Below are 19,515 nucleotides of genomic sequence, written 5' to 3' on the forward strand. Positions count from 1 at the left end.
CAGCTCCTGTTCCCCCGTAGGGGGAGACCCAGCCCCAAGAGAAAGCCATGGGAGGCAGTGGGCTGGACAGGAGCCCTACCCAAGGCCCTGTCACCACTTCTGGGGAACATCCCCCAGGCTCCATTTCCTTGCCTGTCAAATAGGTGGGTAGCCGCTGCCCTGCCTTGCTTGCTGTGTGTGCATTGGAGGGTTCCTGCTGAGGATGAGGGGAGACTCTGGGTGGAGGGTGGGAAGGTCTGGTATGAGTTGGAGTGGAGGTGCATGGGGACGCCCAGCCTCTGACCCTATGCCCGTTGCCCCTTCCCCAAACCTTCAGGATCTTTTCCAGCTGCTTCTGCGTGTCCACCACAATGACGTTGGCGCGGCAGTCATGGGCGATGTACTGGCACGCCTCGGGGGAGCTGGTGGTGTAGATGCCAGTGATGATGCCGCTGTAGGAGATGCAGGAGGATTCGCCTTGGGGCAGGTGCATAGGGGCCACCTCCTTCCCCCACCCCCACGTCTGTAGCCCCCAGACCCATAGAGCTGCCCCAGCGTGGTAGGAGGGGCTCCCAAGGCACCTCAGCACCACTGCCCCTGCAGAGAGGGTGCCAGATGCAGGTTCACCCGAAGCCCCAGGGAGGAGGCAGGATGGTGGGGAGTGGGTGGGGGCTACTGAAAAGACATAAGGACCCTCTCCTACCCTCTGCCCACTGCCAACCCACTGGAGACCCTCCCCTGCCCCACCACTCACCCAGCGAATACTGTGCCCACTGCTGAGAAGAACCACTCCGGGGAGTTGAAGCCGAGGATGGCCACACTGTGGGCCCGCTCCAGGCCGAGCTCCAGGCCAAAGGCAGACAGGCCAGGTCAGCCGGGCAGGTACCAGGACCCTCACGCCCCTCTTAGGACCCTCACCCAGACTGCAGGAGACCCTGCAGGTCCCACCCTCCCTGGGTCCACTCAGTCAGAGAATCCCCTTGGAGCAGGAGGGGTCAGTCACTCAACAGCCCTCGCTGCCCCTCCCAGGGCCTTCCCGGGGAGTCCGCCACCCCTCTTCAGCCCAGCACACTGGGCTTCCAGCCTGGCCTGAATGTGATCACAAATGAAAAGCAAGAATCGAGTGCTTGGCGCATGGTAGGGACTCGGGAAATATAAGCTCAGTACGGGGCCCAGCGTGTGGTATCAGCTCTGTGCTCAGTGGTGGCTTTTTTTTTTTTTTGAGACGGAGTCTCGCTCTGTTGCCCAGGCTGAAGTGCAGTGGTGTGATCTCCGCTCACTGCAACCTTCACTTCCTGGGTTCAAGGGATTCTCCTGCATCAGCCTCCTGAGTAGCTGGGATTACAGGCACTTGCTACCACACCTGGCTAATTTTTGTATTTTTAGTAGAGATGGGATTTCTCCATGTTGGCCAGGCTGGTCTCAAACTCCTGACCTCGTGATCCATCCGCCTCAGCCTCCCAAAGTGCTGGGATTACAGGCATAAGCCACCGTGCCTGGCCCAATTTTTCTATTTTAAGCAGAGACAGGATTTCACCATGCTGCCGAGGCTGGTCTTGAACTCTTGACCTTACATCATCCACCCGCCTCGGCCTCCCAAAGTGCTGGAATTACAGGGGTGAGGGTGGCTTTTACAGTTATTGTTCCTAAGGGCCTTGCCCAGTGGGCAGTTGGGGAGGAGACCTGTGAGGCCCAGAGCTGGCAGGCACATCTGGGCAGGGGAAAGGCCTTGTCACAGGGGCTCCCTTACCTTCAGGAAGCCCTTGGCGGCTCTGCGGGCGAGCAGGTAGTACTGGGAGTAGGAGATGTGCTCCCACTTGTCCTGGTGCTTGAAGCCTAGAGCATTGAGGTCCCCGTACTTGTCCAAGGCTTCGTAGAACATCCGATGCACGGTGTAGGGAAACTGTGGGCAGCTGGGGTCTACGCGCAGGCGCACGTGCCCATCAGCCCGAGTCGTCCACAGCGCCTCCTCTGTGGGGTGGGGGACACCACAGCTTGGATCATGCCCACCTGGGGTTGTCCCCAGGGTACCCTGGTCCTTCCCTGGGCAGAACTCGAAGCCCTTCTGGTGCTGACAATGCCTTGGGTACTGGGCTTTGAGGCTGGCAGGCAAGGGTAGACTGGGGCAGGCTGGGAGACTGCCTGGACGAGGAGGTCTGACTCAGCCTTGAAGGATGAGCAAAGTTTAGGGCTGCAGCAAGCAAGAGGAGAGGAAATAACTGGTGGACAGGTGGGCGTCCTAGAAACTCCATTCCTTCTTTTATCCCAGCTGGAATTTGCCTCCCAAGGTTGGGCAGTGGAGCTCAGTCAGATCTCCAGGTGCCTTCAGAGTGTCTGGCTTTCCCTGCCCACTGTGAATGGGTTGGGGACAGATCCAGCTAGATAGAAGGTGAAAGCACCAAAGAGAACGACCCTCCTGAGGGTCTGGAGGAGACTGAAAACCACCAGCCCTGCTCTCCAACCTGAAAAGTCTCCCAGTCTCAGGAAATCACAACAGTCCTTGCTCATCCTCCCTCACAAATGAGGTGTCTCATTTAGTGTTCACAGTATGTGTTTGGAGAGCCCCCTGTTGCTCAGATGGGGCAACTGCAGCTCGAGAGGTTCAGTCATTTACCCAAAGTCACACAGGGTGCACAAAGTGCAGGGTCAGGATTTGAACTCAGGTGTACCTGGTGCCACAGCTCACACTCAGGACATTGGCCGGGGTGCCACCCGCCTTTAAGAGTCAGAGGCTTACTCTGTGTGTGGTGAGTGGGGATCGAGGTTTACCACTTAGTATGCAAGACTTGGGACAAGCCACTGAACCACTGAGTCAGTTTCAGGAGAAAGATGAGGACTCAGTTCTCAGGGTGGACATGAGGATTAGGAGAAAGGGTGTATATGAAGAAGCTTTGGCCTGTGGCTGGTGCTCCATGAATGTACGTTTTCCTTCTCCTCTTTTCCAAGTTTGCAAAGGAAGCTTGGATGGGTGGTCTGGACCCTTGGGTCCCATGGGACCTCCATTCCTTGGGGTGAGGGTGGTGGGAAGGGAGGAGGGCTGTCCAGCACATGTGGGGCTGTGCTGCCACCTGCTGGCCAGACCCACTGGCCCATTGTCCTGTCACTTGGTCCTTCCCTGAGGAAGACAGATGCACTAGATGAGCTTGTTCCTCCTCTTTGACACTCTTAGGTTGCATGCAGACTCTGAGGTTGGCAGAAAGAGGTAAAGATCTGGGGGCTGGGACAGGAGAGCCCGTTCCTCCTCCTGTGGAGGGTGGAAGTGGGGATACATGGCAGCCTGCAGGAAATGCAGGTGGGGCAGGAGAGGGTGCCAGAGAGAAGATCTTGCACACAGCAGAGGCCAAGACCTCCCAGGATGGACGCCCTTGCTACTGGCCATGCTGGGGCCTGAGCCCTTGGGTAGTGGTGTGAGTCAAGGGCCACTGAGCCCCATCCACTCACTCCTCAGACCTCTGCAAGCCCTGCCCCATCTCCCAGGATGCCAGCCTGGCGGACCCCGCCGATCTGCCTCTTCAGAGCCTTAATCACTGCATTTTGCTAAAAGTCCATGCCCAGAGCAGAAAGTCAGGTCCTCATGGGTTCGGAAACCTCAAATCTGCCACTGCCTGCGGTGTGACTGACAAACCATTCTCTCAGCTACATCTTTGTCACCTGCAAATGCGAGGGGTTGGTGAGGACATGGGGACACGGAAGCCCTCATACAGTGCTGGTGGGAACGAGATGGTATCGCCATGTTGGAAAACAGGTTAGCAGTTTCTGAAAGAGTTAAACATAAATTTACAGTACGACCCAGCAACTCCACCCTTAGGTATCTACCCAAGAGAAATGAAAACATGTGTCCCCATGAAGACTTACACACAGATGTTCTTCGCAGCATTATGAGTCAAAAAATTGAAACAAAATGTGGTCATAGAAAAGAATTATCTGCTCTGAAAGGAGCAAAGTGGCCCGGCGAGGTGGCTCACACCTGCCAACACAGCACTTTGGGAGGCTGAGGCAGGCGGATCATTTGAGTCCAGGAGTTCGAGACCAGCCTGGGTAACCCCATCTCTACGAAAAATTAAAAAATTAGCCAGGCATGGTAGTAGGTACCTGTATTCCCAGCTACTCAGGAGGCAGAGGTGGGAGGATCATTTGAGTCTGGGAGGTCAAGGTTGCAGTGAGCCATGATTGTACCACTGTCCTCCAGACTGGGCAACAGAGTGAGAGACCCTGCCTCAAAAATAAAAAATAATTAAATCAGGCTGGGTGCAGAGGCTCACACCGGTAATCCCAGCACTTTGGGAGGCCGAGGCTGGTGGATCAGCTGAGGTCAGTAGCTCAAGACCAGCCTGACCAACAAGGTGAAACCCCGCCTCGACTAAAAATACAAACAAATTAACTGGGGGTGGAGGCAGACGCCTGTAGTCCCAGCTACTCAGGAGGCTGAGACAGGAGAATTGCTTGAATCCTGGAGGCGAAGGTTGCAGGGAGCCGAGACTGCACCACTGCATTCCAGCCTGCGCAATGGAGCAAAACTTGTCTCAAAAAAAAAATTAAATCAAATTAAATAATAAATAAAAATATATAAAAAGGAATAAAGTACAGATAGAGGCTGCAACATGGATGAAACTTAAAAACATGTTCAGTGAAAGAAGCAGTGCAAAAGACCACCAGGAAAGGCAGAAAAAAATCGAAAGCAGATTCGTGGTTGTCCCGTGCTGAAGGTGGGAGTGGGGAGTGATGGTGGAACACGCACAGAGGCCTTTTTGGGGTGACAGAAATGTCCCCACAGTGGACCTTAGAGATGTTTTGCAACTCTGTAAATTTGCTAAAGGTAATCAAATGGTGCACTAAAATGGGTAAATTTGATGGCATATAAATTACAGCTCAATAAAGCTACTTAAAAAAACAGAGAGTGGGCCGGGCATGGTGGCTCATGCCTGCAATCCTAGCATTTTGGGAGGCCGAAGCGGGTGGATCACTTGAGGCCAGGAATTAAAGACTAGCCTGAGCAACATGATGAAACCCTGCCTCTACTAAAAATACAAAAATTTGCTGGGTGTGGTGGTTCATACCTGGGAAACTGAGGCATGAGAATCGCTTGAACCTGGGAGGTGGAGGTTGCAGTTAGCTGAGATCGCACCACTGCACTCAGCCTGGGCAATAGAGCTAGATTCTTTTTTCTTTTTTAAAAAAGGGGGAATGTTGACCCCACAAAGTGGTGCAAGGATCCTGTGCAGTGGCCTGCAGAGCATGCCCAGGGCCTGGCATCCAGCTGCTGCTCAGTGGCTATTAGTTCTTTTCCCTCCCTTGGCACAGATTCCTTCTAGGCCTGGACCAGAGAAAAGGTGACTTACTCCCATGGGCACTTCTAGAAGCTCACACTCCTCTGTATTCACCTGTTCACCCAGGTTGCCAAGAAGACCAGAGGCGAGTCTTGTGATCTCCAAGCCAAGAATTTTAACTTGAACATTTATAATCTCTCTTTTGTTTCTTTTGACATGGAGTCGCACTTACTATATGGCCCAGGCTGGAGTGCAGTGGTGCGATCTCAGCTCACTGCAACATCTGCCTCTTGGGTTCAAGTGATTTTCCTGCCTCAGCCTCCAGAGTAGCTGGGACTACAGGCATGCGCTACCATGCCTGGCAAATTTTTTTTTTTTTTTTTGTATTTTTTGGTAGACAGGATTTCACTGTGTTGACCAGGCTGGTCTCGAACTCTGGCCTTAAGCGATTGGCCCACCTTGGCTTCCTAAAGTCTTGGGATTACAGGCGTGAGCCACTGTGCCTAGCCACTATAAACTCTTTTTTGGTTTTTGAGACTAAGTCCTGCTCTGCCACCCAGGATGGCGTGCAGTGCCACTATCTCGGCTCACTGCAACATCCGCCGCCTGGGTTCAAGTGATTTTCCTGCCTCAGCCTCCTGAATAGCTGGGATTATAGGTGTATGTCAGCATGCCTGGCTAATTTTTTGTATTTTGTAGTAGAGATGGGGATTCACCATGTCAGCCAGGTTGGTCTCAAACTCATGATCTCAGGTGATCTGCCCGCCTCTGCCTCCCAAAGTGCTGGGATTACAGGAATAAGCCACAGGGCCTGGCCTATAATCTCTTTTCAATGACAAAAATATGCATACTTGTTCCAAGAAATACAGAATAATTTAGCAGTCTATGATAGAAAAAGTGATAGTCCCTCTTTCTACAAATATACGTACAAGGACTTAAGTTTTATTTTGTTATTGCAATTGCTTTTTATGAAAAAAAAAAAAAAAAAAAAGGTGGCAGGGGAGAGATAATATTGTTAACATATTAATCATAGGTTGCAAACCCAAAATGCTCATGGACCAGGTGGGTAGTGTATCAGCATCATAGTAAAAAATGTATAGTAATACATAATAAATGAATGAAGTGGCCCACGATTTGCAAGTGAAACCCAGAGGCAGTCTTCTTTTCCCTCTCATTTTACTTGAGACACATGGCCTTTGGACTCCACCTTTTATTCTCTGCTTTTGATAGAGACATTGAAACAGTGAAATATTTTTCTCTTCTCTTTTCTTTTCCTTCTTTCTTTCTTTCTTTCTTCTCTCTCTCTCTCTCTTTCTTTTTGACAGGATCTCATTCCGTCATGCAGGGCTCAAAAGATCCTTCAGCCTCAGCCTCCTGAGTAGTTGGGACCACAGCACAGCACTAAGCTCAGCTCATTTTTTGTATTTTTAGTAGAGACAGGGGGTTTGGCCATGTTGCCCAGGCTGGCATCAGCTCAAATGATCCTCCAGCCTTGGCCTCCCAAAGTGCTTGGATTACAGGCATGAGCCACTGTGCCCGGCCATAATTTTCTATTATACAAAAAACTACAGGCCAAGTGCAGTGGCTCACACCTGTAATCCTAGCATTTTGGGAGGCCAAGGCAGGGGGATCACTTGAGGCCAAAAGTTCCAGACATCCTTAGCAATAGAGAGAGACCTGGTCTCTATAAAAAGTAGATCCTGTCTCTACAAAAAATTAGCCAGGTCTGTGAAGTATGTAAAGTAATGTGTATAATAATTAGATTGATTTAGCCATTCTACAATGTATACATAGTTTAAAACAACATGTTGTGTTCAATAAATGTGTGCAATTTTTGTCAATTTAAAAAATAAAGTTGTTTTTTTTTTTTTTTTTGAGACAGAGTTTTGCTCTGTGCCCTGGCTGGAGTGCAGTGGTGCAATCTCAACTCACCGCAACCTCTGCCTTCTAGGTTCAAGCAATTCTCCTGTCTCAGCCTCCTGAGTAGCCGGGACTACAGGCATGTGTTACCACGCCCAGCTCATTTTTGCATTTTTAGTAGAGATGGTGTTTCACCATGATGGCCAGGATGGTCTCGATTTCTTGACCTTGTGATCTGCCCACCTCGGCTTCCCAAAGTGCTGGGATTAGAGGCGTGAGCCACTGTACCCGGCCAAAAATAAAGTTTTTTAAAAGGGAAGAAAAGCTGCAGTGCAAGGGCAATGATAATTGTACCGACTCCAGTCTGAGCATCAGGGATGCAACAGGGTGTGTCTGTGATCCACAGCGGACTGGGAGGTGGGAGAACGCAGCCTTCATCCAAACGGGTGGCCACTCCTTGACTCTAGGATTTGGTACCCAGTAGGAATGGAGACTGAGTTACCGGAAACATGGGTGTTTATGTTTTAAAGAAATTTAATAATCTTAATTTAATTTTTTTGAGACGAAGTCTTGCTCCATTACCCAGGCTGGAGTGCAGACACATGATCACAGCTCATTGGAGCTTCCAATTCCTGGGCTCAAATGATCGTCCCACCTCAGCCTCCTAAGTAGCTGGGACCATCAGTGTATACCACCATGCCCAACTTTTTTTTCTGTTAGTAGTATTTTAGTAAAGACAAGGTCTTGCTATGTTGCTCAGGCTGGTCTTAAACTCCTTGTCTCAAGCAATCCTCCTACCTTGGCCTCCCAAAGTACTGGGATTACAGGTGTGAGCCACAGCATTACCTGTCCAGCCAAATATATGTTTAAAATCATATGAATCAAATCAAAGCTAGCATTGGCCAAATCATCTATCTTTAACATTGGCAATATTAACATGCTGCTGCATCTCGTGCGTGCTGTGTGGCTGCGTGCTGTCACTCCCCATGCACAAGCTACTTGCCACTCTCTACGTGCTATCCAGCCTCCAGCCCTCCTTCTAGGCTTAGATTATTAGAAGGATCAAGAGAAAAGAGTGTTTAAAATCTGGATGGACATTTTGGACAGAATTCTTCACCTAATGTCTCCTCGCCCGTTAGCTGCACGGTTCTGTCTTCTCTCCTGTTTCCTCTCTCACGGAGCCTGCACTTTTGTGTCAGGTCATCTCACATCCTTCTTGGAAGGAGGGGAGGAGGCATGGGAAGGGAAGGAAGGTTTGTAGGTCTGCAAGGTCAGTCTCCTTATTAGCCCAGCTGTTTGATGACAGGGACAAGAGCCCTCGACCTGGATGACCCCCAAGGGTGACTAGACCCCCTGGCCAGCTGCATGGCCTAGCCTTTTCTCTGTACAAGCTCAGCTGAGCCAGCGGGACCTGTCTGAGCCCCTAGACCTGCCGGAAGAGGAGACCCTGGTGGGAAGGGGCGGCCCCTGCTCTCACTGAGGCTCCAATCATCTCTTGCTTACTGCTTACTGAGCCCCTGCCGTGCACCATATCATTCTTTGCCCATCACCACTGCCACCTCCCAGCTGAAGAGTTGAGTGGCAGAGCTGGCATCCAAGCCCCCACAGTTCCATACCCAAGTCCATTCTGTTCCCATGAGGGGTGCTGCCTCTCAGGGCAGACTTCAAGGAAGACCCCGGCACCACATCTCCCATCTCCTCTGGGAAAGAACTATCATGCCTCTAGCCAAGTTCTGTGCCGGGCTCAGGCTGGGTGACCTTGAGCAGCCATGACCTCCAGCCACCGGCCTTTTCTCACATTCCCGAGGCTCCCAGAGTGACCTTGCTAAACCCAGATCTGCCCTGCTCAAAAGCCTCCAACGACTCTCATTGACCACACAGAGACGTCTATACCATGGCTTCTGAAGCAGGCCCTCCTCAGGGGCTCGCTGACATTTCCCAGCCTCCACACATACACACCTTACAGCCAACCTGAACTGATCCCAGTTCCCTTTGGCTCTTGCCTCTGTGCCTTTGCCTGTGCTGTGACTCTGCCTACCATGCCCTTCCCTTCATCACATGTTGACACTTTACTGCCCTTCAAGGACCACGTGCTGCCTCTTCACTGAAGACCCCCATCCTCGAGCCTAATGTAGGATGGAGTCATGGTTGGGGCTGCCTCTCCCACCAGCCTGGAGCCCTGGAAGTCAGGTTCCCTCCTCTCTGCATCCTGGCTACCAGCAGCAGCCTGGCCCTGAGCCAGTGGGAAGAATGAGCTGACCTCTGCCCCAACCCAGTCCCAGGAGGGCTGGGGACCCATTGACTGTGTGTCTAGAGGACCCAGGCTTCATGTCTCCCACCTCACCCTTGTCCCCAGGGTGGTTGATGAGGAGGCAGGACACATTGCTGCTTAGGCGCAGAGAGAGACGGGCTCACAGAGCAGGCATCTGCCCAAGTGGGGCATGCAGGCCGCTTTCCCATCCTGCACCCCCAAGAGACCCAGGTAGGGCCTGCCCTGCTCAGTGGCCTCAGCCTTGGGTGCCAGCTGCCAAGCTCACTCCGGCCCTTGAGAGCTGAAAGAAGGGAAGACAGACACGTCTCCTAGCCTGGGGTCTGCAATCCTCCCCCTCTTCTCATGTCCATGTGTTCCCACCTCTGGGGAGATCAGGATGGCTAAGCTGAGTTAAGGGGGTGGTAGAAGTCACAGCATAGTGAGTGGGGTGCATGGAAGCAGGCGGTAGCAGCAGGGCAGGGAGGAGGTGAATTGCAGCAATGCAGGCTGTCACCTGAGCAGGGAGCCACGAAGGTCCATATCCCCCCATTCCCTACTGGCCTCTTTCTAAGCTTCTTTTTTTCCCTGCCTTTCCTCGTGGTAACGCCCATCTCCTGAAGCCACAAGAACTCACCTCCTAAAAGGAAATAACCTGAAGCAGCAAAGACACAATCAGGCAGACAGACAATATCCAATGTTTGGAAGGCACAGTGCAGTGCAGAACATGAATGGATTACAACTTTCTTGGGGTAATTGACAAGATATATCCTAGGGCTTAAAACAAGAATATGCTTGCACTTAGCAATCATACTTTTAGGAAGTTACTCAAGGGAAGCAATCAGAGGCATGTCCTGCAAGAATGTGGAGATGGATATCTGCACAGCTCTGTGTCTATTAGCAACGCCATTGGAAACAAGCTGAATGTCCACGGGGGCCTAGTCTCCTATTCCGTTCATTATGGGAGAGCCATATCATGCGTTCCTATGCAGCCATTAAAATGAAGTACTAAAAGAATTTTTAATGACATACGGAAATGTTCGCAGTATAACACTGAGTGAAAAGAGGACAAAGAAAGTGCATACAGAAATGCACAGACCACACTGAGAAGATCTGTGTCAACACAACATTCTTAAAAGGCTTAGCACATTGCGAGTGTTCAAGCATCTCTCTCTAGCCTTTGGATCTAGACTCTGAGCTTCTGGTGCAAGCACTGAACTTGCAGTAAGTGTTTGCTGAAAGAATAAATCAAATGAAGCATATGATGCCTCTCGCTGCATCAGGAACACAGGCGGAGACCTCAGCCAGACAGGTCATCTTGGGAAGTGGGGGCAGGGAGTTTCCACACACAACATATCAGAGGTAGACGGCACTTTTACAGATGAGATAACTGAGTCCCAGAGGGGTCAGGGATGGCCCAGGTCATAGCAGAGTTAGGGGCAGAGTTGGGACTACACCTCAGTCAGTCCTGGCAGCTGCCTTGTGTTCAGTGAATGGAAGCTTGGGAGTCCAAAGTCTACTCTCTCCTGGATGGTGTCAGGGTGGAGGAGAGTGTGCCCAGTCCCCTGACTCCGCCACCTGCTGGGCAGCTCAGAACCAAGCATGAGGGAGGGATGTGAGTGGCCCAGGTCTGCTGTGGCACCGCTCAGCCTGCCTCTCTGCCTCTTTCCCGTGGGTAGGGGACACTCGGGAAATCAGGATGAGTTGCCACTCCTTAAATTAGCTCCCATCTCCCCTCTGTGCGCCATCAACAGGGCACGACCATCCGCTCTGTCCCATGCCCAAACTAAGATCCCTGCTGCAATAACTGCCAGGACACAATCAAGGTCTCTGTTGCCCAGCAAGGCACCCAGATCCCAGTGGGAGCTGACTCTGAAAGGCAACCAGTGACTATGTAGAGCGCAGTGGAGAAGCCAGCAAGCTCCCAGCCTGCTGCCAATGCAGCACCACCAGCGCACGGCCCGCCCACCAAGCGCCAAGTCAGCAGAGAGCTGGAGGTAGGCTTTCCCAGGCAAGGCTGGCACTCCCTGCTGCCTCCCCTTCCCTCTCCTGTTTCCTCCCTCTGCCACTTGTCTTGGCCTGACCCTGGCTTGTATCTTATCAATCCACCCTTTATGCTGGGGCTACTGGGCAGGCAGGGAGCTGTGTTCTCTGGGGTTCTGGAATAAAGGCGTCTAAAGAGCTGAGGCAGCCACTCAATTAGCTGGGAGGGAGAAAAACACGAGAGCAGGGAGCGGGAGGCTGGGCCTGTTTTCTGTGGTCTGTGGGAAAGGCTACAGGAAAGGGGCCGATTGTGCAGATTGAGGAAGAGGTGGTTGTCAGGCCTGGGACAGACCTCTGAGAACGGTCCTGCAGGGCACCGACCCCAAAGCCCAGGCAGGGACCAGCCCCAGAAGGGCCCCTCTCTCCACACAGAACCCCATACTGAGGGCCAGCCCAGTGCAAGGTACTCTTGGGGAAACAGAAAAGGAAGAGGCCACATTAGCCTCAGAATATGAGAGACAAGGGCAAAACTTAGGACAGAAGGGCCTGTCTGGTAGTACCTCTGTGCCCGAGCGGAAAGGACCCTGCTGCTGCCACTCTCAGCCTTCTCCATGGGGACTCAAGAGCTCTGCGTTCTGGCCACCAGAGCAGTGTGACCCTGGGCCGATCCCTGGTCTCCCCAGGCCTCAGTTTCCCCATCTGAATTACAATTGAGATGGATAAGATGTTCTCTACATGCCCCGCCATGGGAATTGTTTTAGCTTTTTAATCCTGCCTCCAGGATTCCACTTGTCCAGGCCTGGAGGCCTGGACCACTGGGGTAAGAGATCCAAGACAGGCTTTGCCTCCCTTTGTAAAGGTGACCGTGCTCAGGAGATGCATAGGAGACCTCAGGCTGGGTCTCCATCCGCTAGAGAGAAGCCAGGTCTGAGCCAGATCTGGGTAAGAACTCGGGCATCCCAGCCAGGGGCCCCGGGCCGACCTGCCCCAGACTTGCCCCACATGGCAGGGTCCTAGGCAGGGACACCCAGGCAGTGTCTGAGGCTGTCCAGGCAGAGGTTGGGCGGGTGCCTTAGCCCCTGTGGAAAGCGTTTCTCTAAGGACCCCCAGAGATTTTGCTAGTTTTGGCAGGCAGGGCTGGGATTACCACCTGTTTCCTATCACAGAGAAGGAATTACCTGCACTCATTCACACCCTTCGAAAGTCTTTCCTGCCAGCCCCCACCCCCACCCCCATCAGAGGCAGGTCCTTGGCCTCCCACTGTCCCAATGACCTCCTCCTGCTACCCAGCCTCAGACTGTGAGCTTCTTGAGGACAAGGGTCATATGGGGCCTCTTTCTGGCTCCCTAGCTCATAGCTCCAGCCTGAAACACCACCCCCTGTGACATTTGGGAAGGGTGGGAGTGACAAACGGCGGGAGGCCCAGCAAATCCCTTGACTCGCAAAGGGCTTCACTGGGCTGGAGACCAGTGGAGCTGAGCACCTAGCTTCCGAACCACAAAAGCTCCGCAGGGGGTGTGGAGTTTCCTAGGAGGGGTGTGAAGCCAGCCCTGCTTCTCCAGCCGTCTCGCCTCAGCAGGTGCAGGTGCTTGCCCCGTGCCCTCCCCTCTCTGTGGCCTCGATGCTGCTACCCTTCTCCAGCTGGGCTTTGTGCTCCATCTAGAAAGGCCTAGAAAGTAAAAAGTAATGTGTCTTCAGGGCCCAGCACAAGGCTGCATTTATGTGAAGGTCGGATTCCAGTGCTCTGGGGCCCGGCTTCGAGCAGCCACTCCTGAGAGTATAGCCAGTGGGGCAGCTCAGAGCTCAGCCTGGGGACCAGAGCTCAGGACCTCAAACTTTTGGGGAACTCATAGAGACCTGGGAGCCTATGAGGGCTCCAGAGTGAACCTTGATTCCTGTGTACAAGACTCCCAGAGCTCCTCAGAGGGGCTGCCAGGGTCTGCAGTTAGATGGAAGGGAGGCAGGGGCTGGCCAGACCTGAAGGGGTCACACCTGGGAGACCAGACTGCACAATGTTATCTAGGTCCCCAAGATGCAGTGTGGGCCACACCTTTTACCAGCTGTGTGACTCTAAGAAAATCAACTTTGGGAGGCTGAGGTGGGTGGATCACAAGGTCAAGAGATCGAGACCATCCTGGTCAACATGATGAAACCACGTCTCTACTAAAAATACAAAAAATTAGCTGGGCATGGTGGCGCGTGCCTGTAATCCCAACTACTCAGGAGGCTGAGGCAGGAGAATTGCCTGAGCCCAGAAGGCGGAGGTTGTGGTGAGCTGAGATCGTGCCATTGCACTCCAGCCTGGGTAACAAGAGCAAAACTCCGTCTCAAAAAAAAAAAAAAAAAAAAAAAAATCACTAACCCTCTCTGAGCTGTTTGCTCTACCAAATGGGAAGGATACATGTGCTTTTCTGCTGCTGATAGGATGATAAAATGAAAGAATACAAGGAGGTCCCTTAGCACAGGGCTTGGCTCTTCTCATTCAGGGCACAGCCGTGTGGGGAAGGAGGACTTTCAGCTCTCCTAATCCCACAAATCCCTCCTCCCCAGCAGTCTTCGATAGGGATAGTCGCCTTTACTCAATCTTATCAAAAGTGCTTTGTGAAAGGGCAGCTTCAACGTCTCTCCCAATCTGTGCCAGCCCCGATCCCCCTTCCTGTACAGAGACTAGAGACCAGGGCTCCCAAGCTTCTGGGGAGTCAATAAGAAAGAGTCCAAGCTCCACTCCAGGCCTGGCACACGGTGGACACTCCATCCACAAGGATCTGGAACTCACCCACGCTCTAGCGCAGAGGATTCCCCTGCACCCCCAGAGATGCCAGGGATGCCGGAGAGGGTGCTGGACAGAGCATGGCCCCTGAGCCAGGCCTGTGGGAGCGCATGAAGCCTGCTCAACACTGCTCTGGGCAGTACCTCGAGGGCCTCCACTCTGGGCGCCTGCTGACAACCGAGGTGCCTCCTCAACCCGTCCCAAACTGTCCCTTTCTCCTTGTCACCAGCGCTGGAAGCTGAACTCCCAAGGGCAGAGCACTCAGTCCAGACCTCTAAGCCTAGAGGGAGATTGAGGTTCTGAGGACAGCTGGAGGTTCTTCTAACACAGGAGGCCCACTCTGCCTCCCAGCTCCTGGAGAGCAGCCCTCCTTCCTGAGCCTGTCCCTGCCCTTTACAGAGGACCCGTCTGCCCTCAGACCTGGGGTTCTTTGAGGGCAAGAAAGAGATTGTCCATCCCAGTCTCCCTCATAGCCCAGCACACAGATGGAGGATCCGGGGCACACCCACCTCCGCCATCCCTGCCAACTTCCCAAAGTCCTGATACACTAGAGGAGCCTTGGCACCTCCCCTGCAGTTGCCCACCCAGTCCTTGCCTCTCCACCAAATCCAGGGCCTTCTCCATGTACCCCATCTGGCCCCTGGCTGCTCGGATGCTGCTACCCCAGCCCTGTCTGAGGGGACCCTCTCTGGGACTCCCTCCCCTGCTTGTTTAAAACCTGTCCACACTGTGTGTCTGCCGCTGCAGAGCTGCCAGATGACAGCCGTTCAGAAGAAGCCATGGAGGCCCGCAGGGCTGGGGATGATGTGTTTCTCCCTGGGGATGCCAGGAGCTTTTCAGGGGCTCCAAGGGACACGGAGCCTCCCCACACTGGCTCTCTTCCCACCTTGGAATTGCAGGAATGCCAGTGTTACTCACTCTCGGGGCGTGCTGAGCTACAGGGCTTTGCTGGGACCCAGGCCCCTGGTGCCAACACCTGCTCTTTGAGCAACCCAGAGAAGGGATTACAACGTCTGGAGCGTCTGAGCCAGCTAGCGGGACTTGTCCCAGGTGGCTCAGCAAGTCAACGAGATGCTTGGAATCCTGGGAGGATGAACACAGGAGGCTCCCTGGACCCAGCTGGCCCTGTCCCTGGCCTCCCTCCAGTGCCTTTCAAACCATTCTCAGATACCAGTTGGACCTCTTCTTGGCCCACTCCCCTCTCCTTTATCTCTGAGGCAGGGGCTGGGGCATGAGAGGAAAGACCCACCCCCACAGCTCAGGCAGTTGGCCTGGGGGAGGGGCAGCTGGTCTGGCGGCAGTGACCCTCCGTGCTGGGTACCTATGGTTTCCTTTTTGTTTTATAACTTCTGTTGTTGCTACAATGTTGTTGTGCAGCCTATGAAAGTGCACAAAAGCTGTATTATTATCATTTTGATGACTCTTCAGAGTAAATAACTGCCTTCCTTGAGGCACAATTATCTGATGGTGAAGATCAAGAAAAGAACATGCGATGTTTCAAGGCTCCAAAACAAACTTTTCTAGCCTGTAGCCATCTGCCTGCTCCTCACCCCAGTTAATCAGGCCCCAAAATCCCAAGGTGTTGTTTACCTGGGCTTCCTCCTGTCCTTCAGCCACCCTGTGCTGGAGATCCGAGCACAGGGTGCTCCTTCCCAACTTTCTCGAAGGAAAAAGATCTCCCCACCCCCATTGCTTTCCATCACACCTGGCCCTGGTGGTGGCCATGAGGGAGGGGGCTTGGTGGAGTGTGGAAAGCAGCAAGATTCCCCAGCTGCTCCTCTCCGCAGTTCTGTGTGGTGGTCCCCCCCACCCCTCCAGCACACTCAGCACAGCCTACTTTCCCGCTCTGCCCCACCCACAGCCCCCAGCTGGCTTACCTGGAGCATCCCAGTGGGCCTTGTGTACCTTCTCTGGCACGGAAAACTCGAGAGCATGGTTCAGGGACTCTTTGGAGAGCGGCCCGTCAGTCAGCGAGCTGGGTTGGTGGAAGGCCCTGGAAAAACATTCATTAGAACGTGGGGGACTGACCTGGGCTCGGGGACTCTGGCCTGGCACACATCTCAGCACCCTCAGGGGCCACTGGCCTCTCTGTCTCCTGCACATGTTGGGGCCATCCACAGAGGAGGCCCCAGTGGGAGTCAGGGGACAAGACCTCAGCGGTTGTAGCAGCTGACCCTGCCCCCACCCAGCCTCCCTGTAGGTTCTGAGGGCTCGGGAGAAAGAGGAGTCCAGCCCTGCTGTGCTTCATGTCACCGTGTGACCCTGGGCAAGCTCATGCCTCTCTCGGGGTCTCAGCATCCCCACCTGGACGAGGAAGGGGCTGAGGTCTGCACTGGAGGATTCTGAACCCCACTCCTGGAAAGGGCAGGCTTTGGGGGCGGGGCTGCCCCCACCTGTCACTCCCTGCACCCACCAGTCCGCACTCATGCCCTGAAACTCTGAGCGGAGCTGCAGGTACTCCTAGGGCTCTCAGGGGTCCTATTCAGGCCCCCAGTGAGGGCCTCCCCTCTTCCATGGCCCTGTGGGTGCACACCACGTCTGCTGTCTCCATGGAGAAGACAGGCACGGGTTCAGGGAGACCTGAGGCCCAGTGCTGCCTGGCTTCACTCCTGGCCCAGACCCCTGGCCTCCCAGGCTTGGTGACTCGGCTAAAGGGTCTCTCCTTCTGGCCAGCCCATGAGTTTCATGGGTCTCTGGGCTTTGATTATCATCTCAGCCTGACTGCCCTTCAGCACCACTTTTCCTTGGGGTTCACCTGGCCAGACCTCAACCTCCTAATGGCAGAGCTGATGGATTGTAGCACACACTTCAAGACTGCACAGAGTCGCAGGATGACACAACTCCAGAGACACATTTCACAGTCAACTATGTAAATGCCAAATCCGCTGGGGTTGTGCAGCATGCAACCTGTGCAGCTGGTCAGTGTCCCTGAGGGTAGGACCACGGCTCCAGGGAGTCCTGTGTGTCTGTCAGTCAGGGTGGGGCTGGCGCACCCCCGCCCAGCTCCCAGGAAGCCGGGTCAATTACCTGCTTCTCACACACCGCCTTACTCCTTGTCGGTACTGCAGGTTCCGAACAAAACTAAGTTTGTGAACAAAACCAGGCCCACCTGGCAGCAGTCTGTTTAAGAACCTGAGATGGGTTTTAAAGCGAAAGATATCAGAAGGTTATGAAGGGAGGAGAGGGTTATGGGGAGGAGAGGGATGACTGGGGAACCGAAATGGCGCTGTTCTTGGGAAATCTGTGAGCCAGGCCTGGGCCACCGGGCTGGAGCAGCCCTTCCATTGCTGTGGCAACCCACTCCAGGGAGGTTGGGGAAAAACTGAAGGGATGGCAAAGTGGGCTTATGGGGCGAGGCCTCCTGCTCTGGGCAGACAGAGGCGCCTGAACGCGGCAGAACTCATCCTACCGACTTTGGATCCAAAGGTAGAAGCAGCTTCCACTTGGGGCTGCAGTGTTACCAAACCGCCCCTGAGCTCTGGGTTCAGGCAGTGACGGCAAACGAGGGACACGCACGCAGCTAGGCTCAGGGGCCCACCCCGTGATCATCTTGGGGAAGACTGTGAACTTGGTGGATGCCCCTGCCGCATCTTGGCCTGTGTCCTCAGAAGATGGTAGACAGCAGGGTGGACAGCACCCCACGTTAGAGTTAGCAGCTCTCATACACCTCTGAGATCACCAGCCGGGCAGCCACCTCCACATTAGCCAGGCAGGAGACTGTCCTTGGCTGTCATCTCCCGCCATGTACACTGCGTCCTCACAAACAAACCTGCTTTTAAATCCTCCTTATTAAAAGGTACTGGCAGCATTTCTGTCCCCACAATAAAATGAGTGTAAACAGGTTCTGGTTTTAAAATAACTACACAAAGACTAAATGAAAAGACAGTCACCGAAGGAAGCCAAGGGTGAAGCGTACTCATCGTGATTAGAACCTTCTGTTTGTAGGGAGGTGAGGCTGTTGGAACCACCTTCTCGCTGTGGGTGGGTGCCTTTTCCTGGAGGGCCAGCACCCAGTGTCAGATTCCTTGCTGCTCAGACACTGATCTTGTCCAACAATCGTTCAATAAGAGGGTGGTCCCTGGCCCTCTTCAGCATCTGTTTAACAAGAAAGCCTTTCTGCTCCTTGCAGCTGGCCCAAGGCGCTTATTCAACTCTCTATGCCCTATGCTTACAGAATTTGGGGTGCATGATTAAGAGAAGATCAAAACCTAATTTTCCAAATGAATTAAGCTTGATCTTTTCCTTACTAGGGGCTTTGAGAGGTAGTTCCTTTAAGGAAATGTCATCTGAAATAGAACGTGGTAAACCTCCAGTAGCTTTTTCCTGCTCACTCAGGGTTATAACTAGTAACAGGTTTCCTGACCTGACTTGTCACACCGAAGTAAGTGAAACTGCTGGGGCCATCTGCCTCTGCTCGTCGTGACTGCTGTCTCACTCTTACCAACAGTAATGGTTGTTTTTCAGTTTTTATATTCTATGTATGTATGTATTTTTGAGGCAGAGTCTCACACTGTCACCCGGCTGGAGCGAAATGGTACGATCTCAGCTCACTGCAACCTCCGCCTCCCAGGTTCACACGATTCTCCTGCCTCAGCTTCCTGAGTAGCTGGGATTATAGGCACGTGCCACCATGCCCAGCTAATTTTTTGTATTTTAGTAGAGATGGGGTTTCACCATGTTGACCAGGATGGTCTCGATCTCTTGACCTCGTGATCTACCTGCCTCGGCCTCCCAAAGTGCTGGGATTACAGGCTTGAGCCACCGCACCCGGCAATTTTTTGTATTTTTCGTAGAGACAGAGTTTCACTATGTTGGCCAGACTGGTCTCGAACTTCTGACCTCATGATCTGCCTGCCTCGGTCTCCCAAAGTGCTGGGATTACAGGCATGTGCCACGATGCCTAGCCGTATTTACTATATTTGTTTATTTATATTTTGCAGACAGGGTCTTGCTCTGTCGCCCAAGCTGGAGTGCAGGGGCACAATCACCACTCACTGCAACCTCCTGGGCTCAGCAACGCTCTCCTCTCAGCTTCCTGAGTAGCTAGGACCATAGGCCCACACCACCAAACCTGGATAATTTTTGTATTTTTTGTAGAGACAGGGTCTTGCTATGTTGTAACAGCTGGTCTCCAACTCCTGGGCTCAAGTGATCCTCCCGCCTTGGCCTCCCAAAGTACTGAGATCGCAGGCGTGAGCCGCCATGCTCGGCCATTTTTTGGTTTATAATCGTCTCCTATGTGACTAGCTGTCGAAGTCTGCTGCTGAAAGTCTTCCTACTTTCAGTGTGTGCTGGCTTCTAGACACTCATCTCACTCCTACATTCCCATTTCTTTTTGTAACAGAGTAGAAAACAAAACAGCCAAGCTCGTTAGAACTTACACTGGAGGACATGTTCCATGATGGACC

At 53.2% G+C, this 19,515-nt stretch overlaps 1 protein-coding gene across 4 annotated transcripts in view; it reads right to left on the reverse strand.

Annotated features, from left to right (window-relative positions):
• ACSBG1 (acyl-CoA synthetase bubblegum family member 1) overlaps positions 1–19,515 on the reverse strand; it is a 63,845-nt gene that overhangs the window by 23,738 nt on the left and 20,592 nt on the right. The window contains exons 2-7 of one of the 4 annotated variants that reach the window (XM_035259380.3): positions 17,135–17,239; positions 15,985–16,100; positions 12,821–13,006; positions 1,730–1,950; positions 734–822; positions 311–431 (exon numbers count right to left, since the gene is read on the reverse strand). In XM_035259380.3, coding sequence (XP_035115271.3) covers positions 311–431; positions 734–822; positions 1,730–1,950; positions 12,821–13,006; positions 15,985–16,100; positions 17,135–17,239 — 838 coding nt within the window. The remainder of the gene's footprint in view (positions 1–310; positions 432–733; positions 823–1,729; positions 1,951–12,820; positions 13,007–15,984; positions 16,101–17,134; positions 17,240–19,515) is intronic. The other 3 variants (XM_035259381.3, XM_035259382.3, XM_035259383.3) reach the window with 3 other exon arrangements.

This window comes from Callithrix jacchus, chromosome 8 (assembly GCF_049354715.1).
Source record: "Callithrix jacchus isolate 240 chromosome 8, calJac240_pri, whole genome shotgun sequence".
Taxonomy (NCBI): Eukaryota; Metazoa; Chordata; class Mammalia; order Primates; family Cebidae; genus Callithrix; species Callithrix jacchus.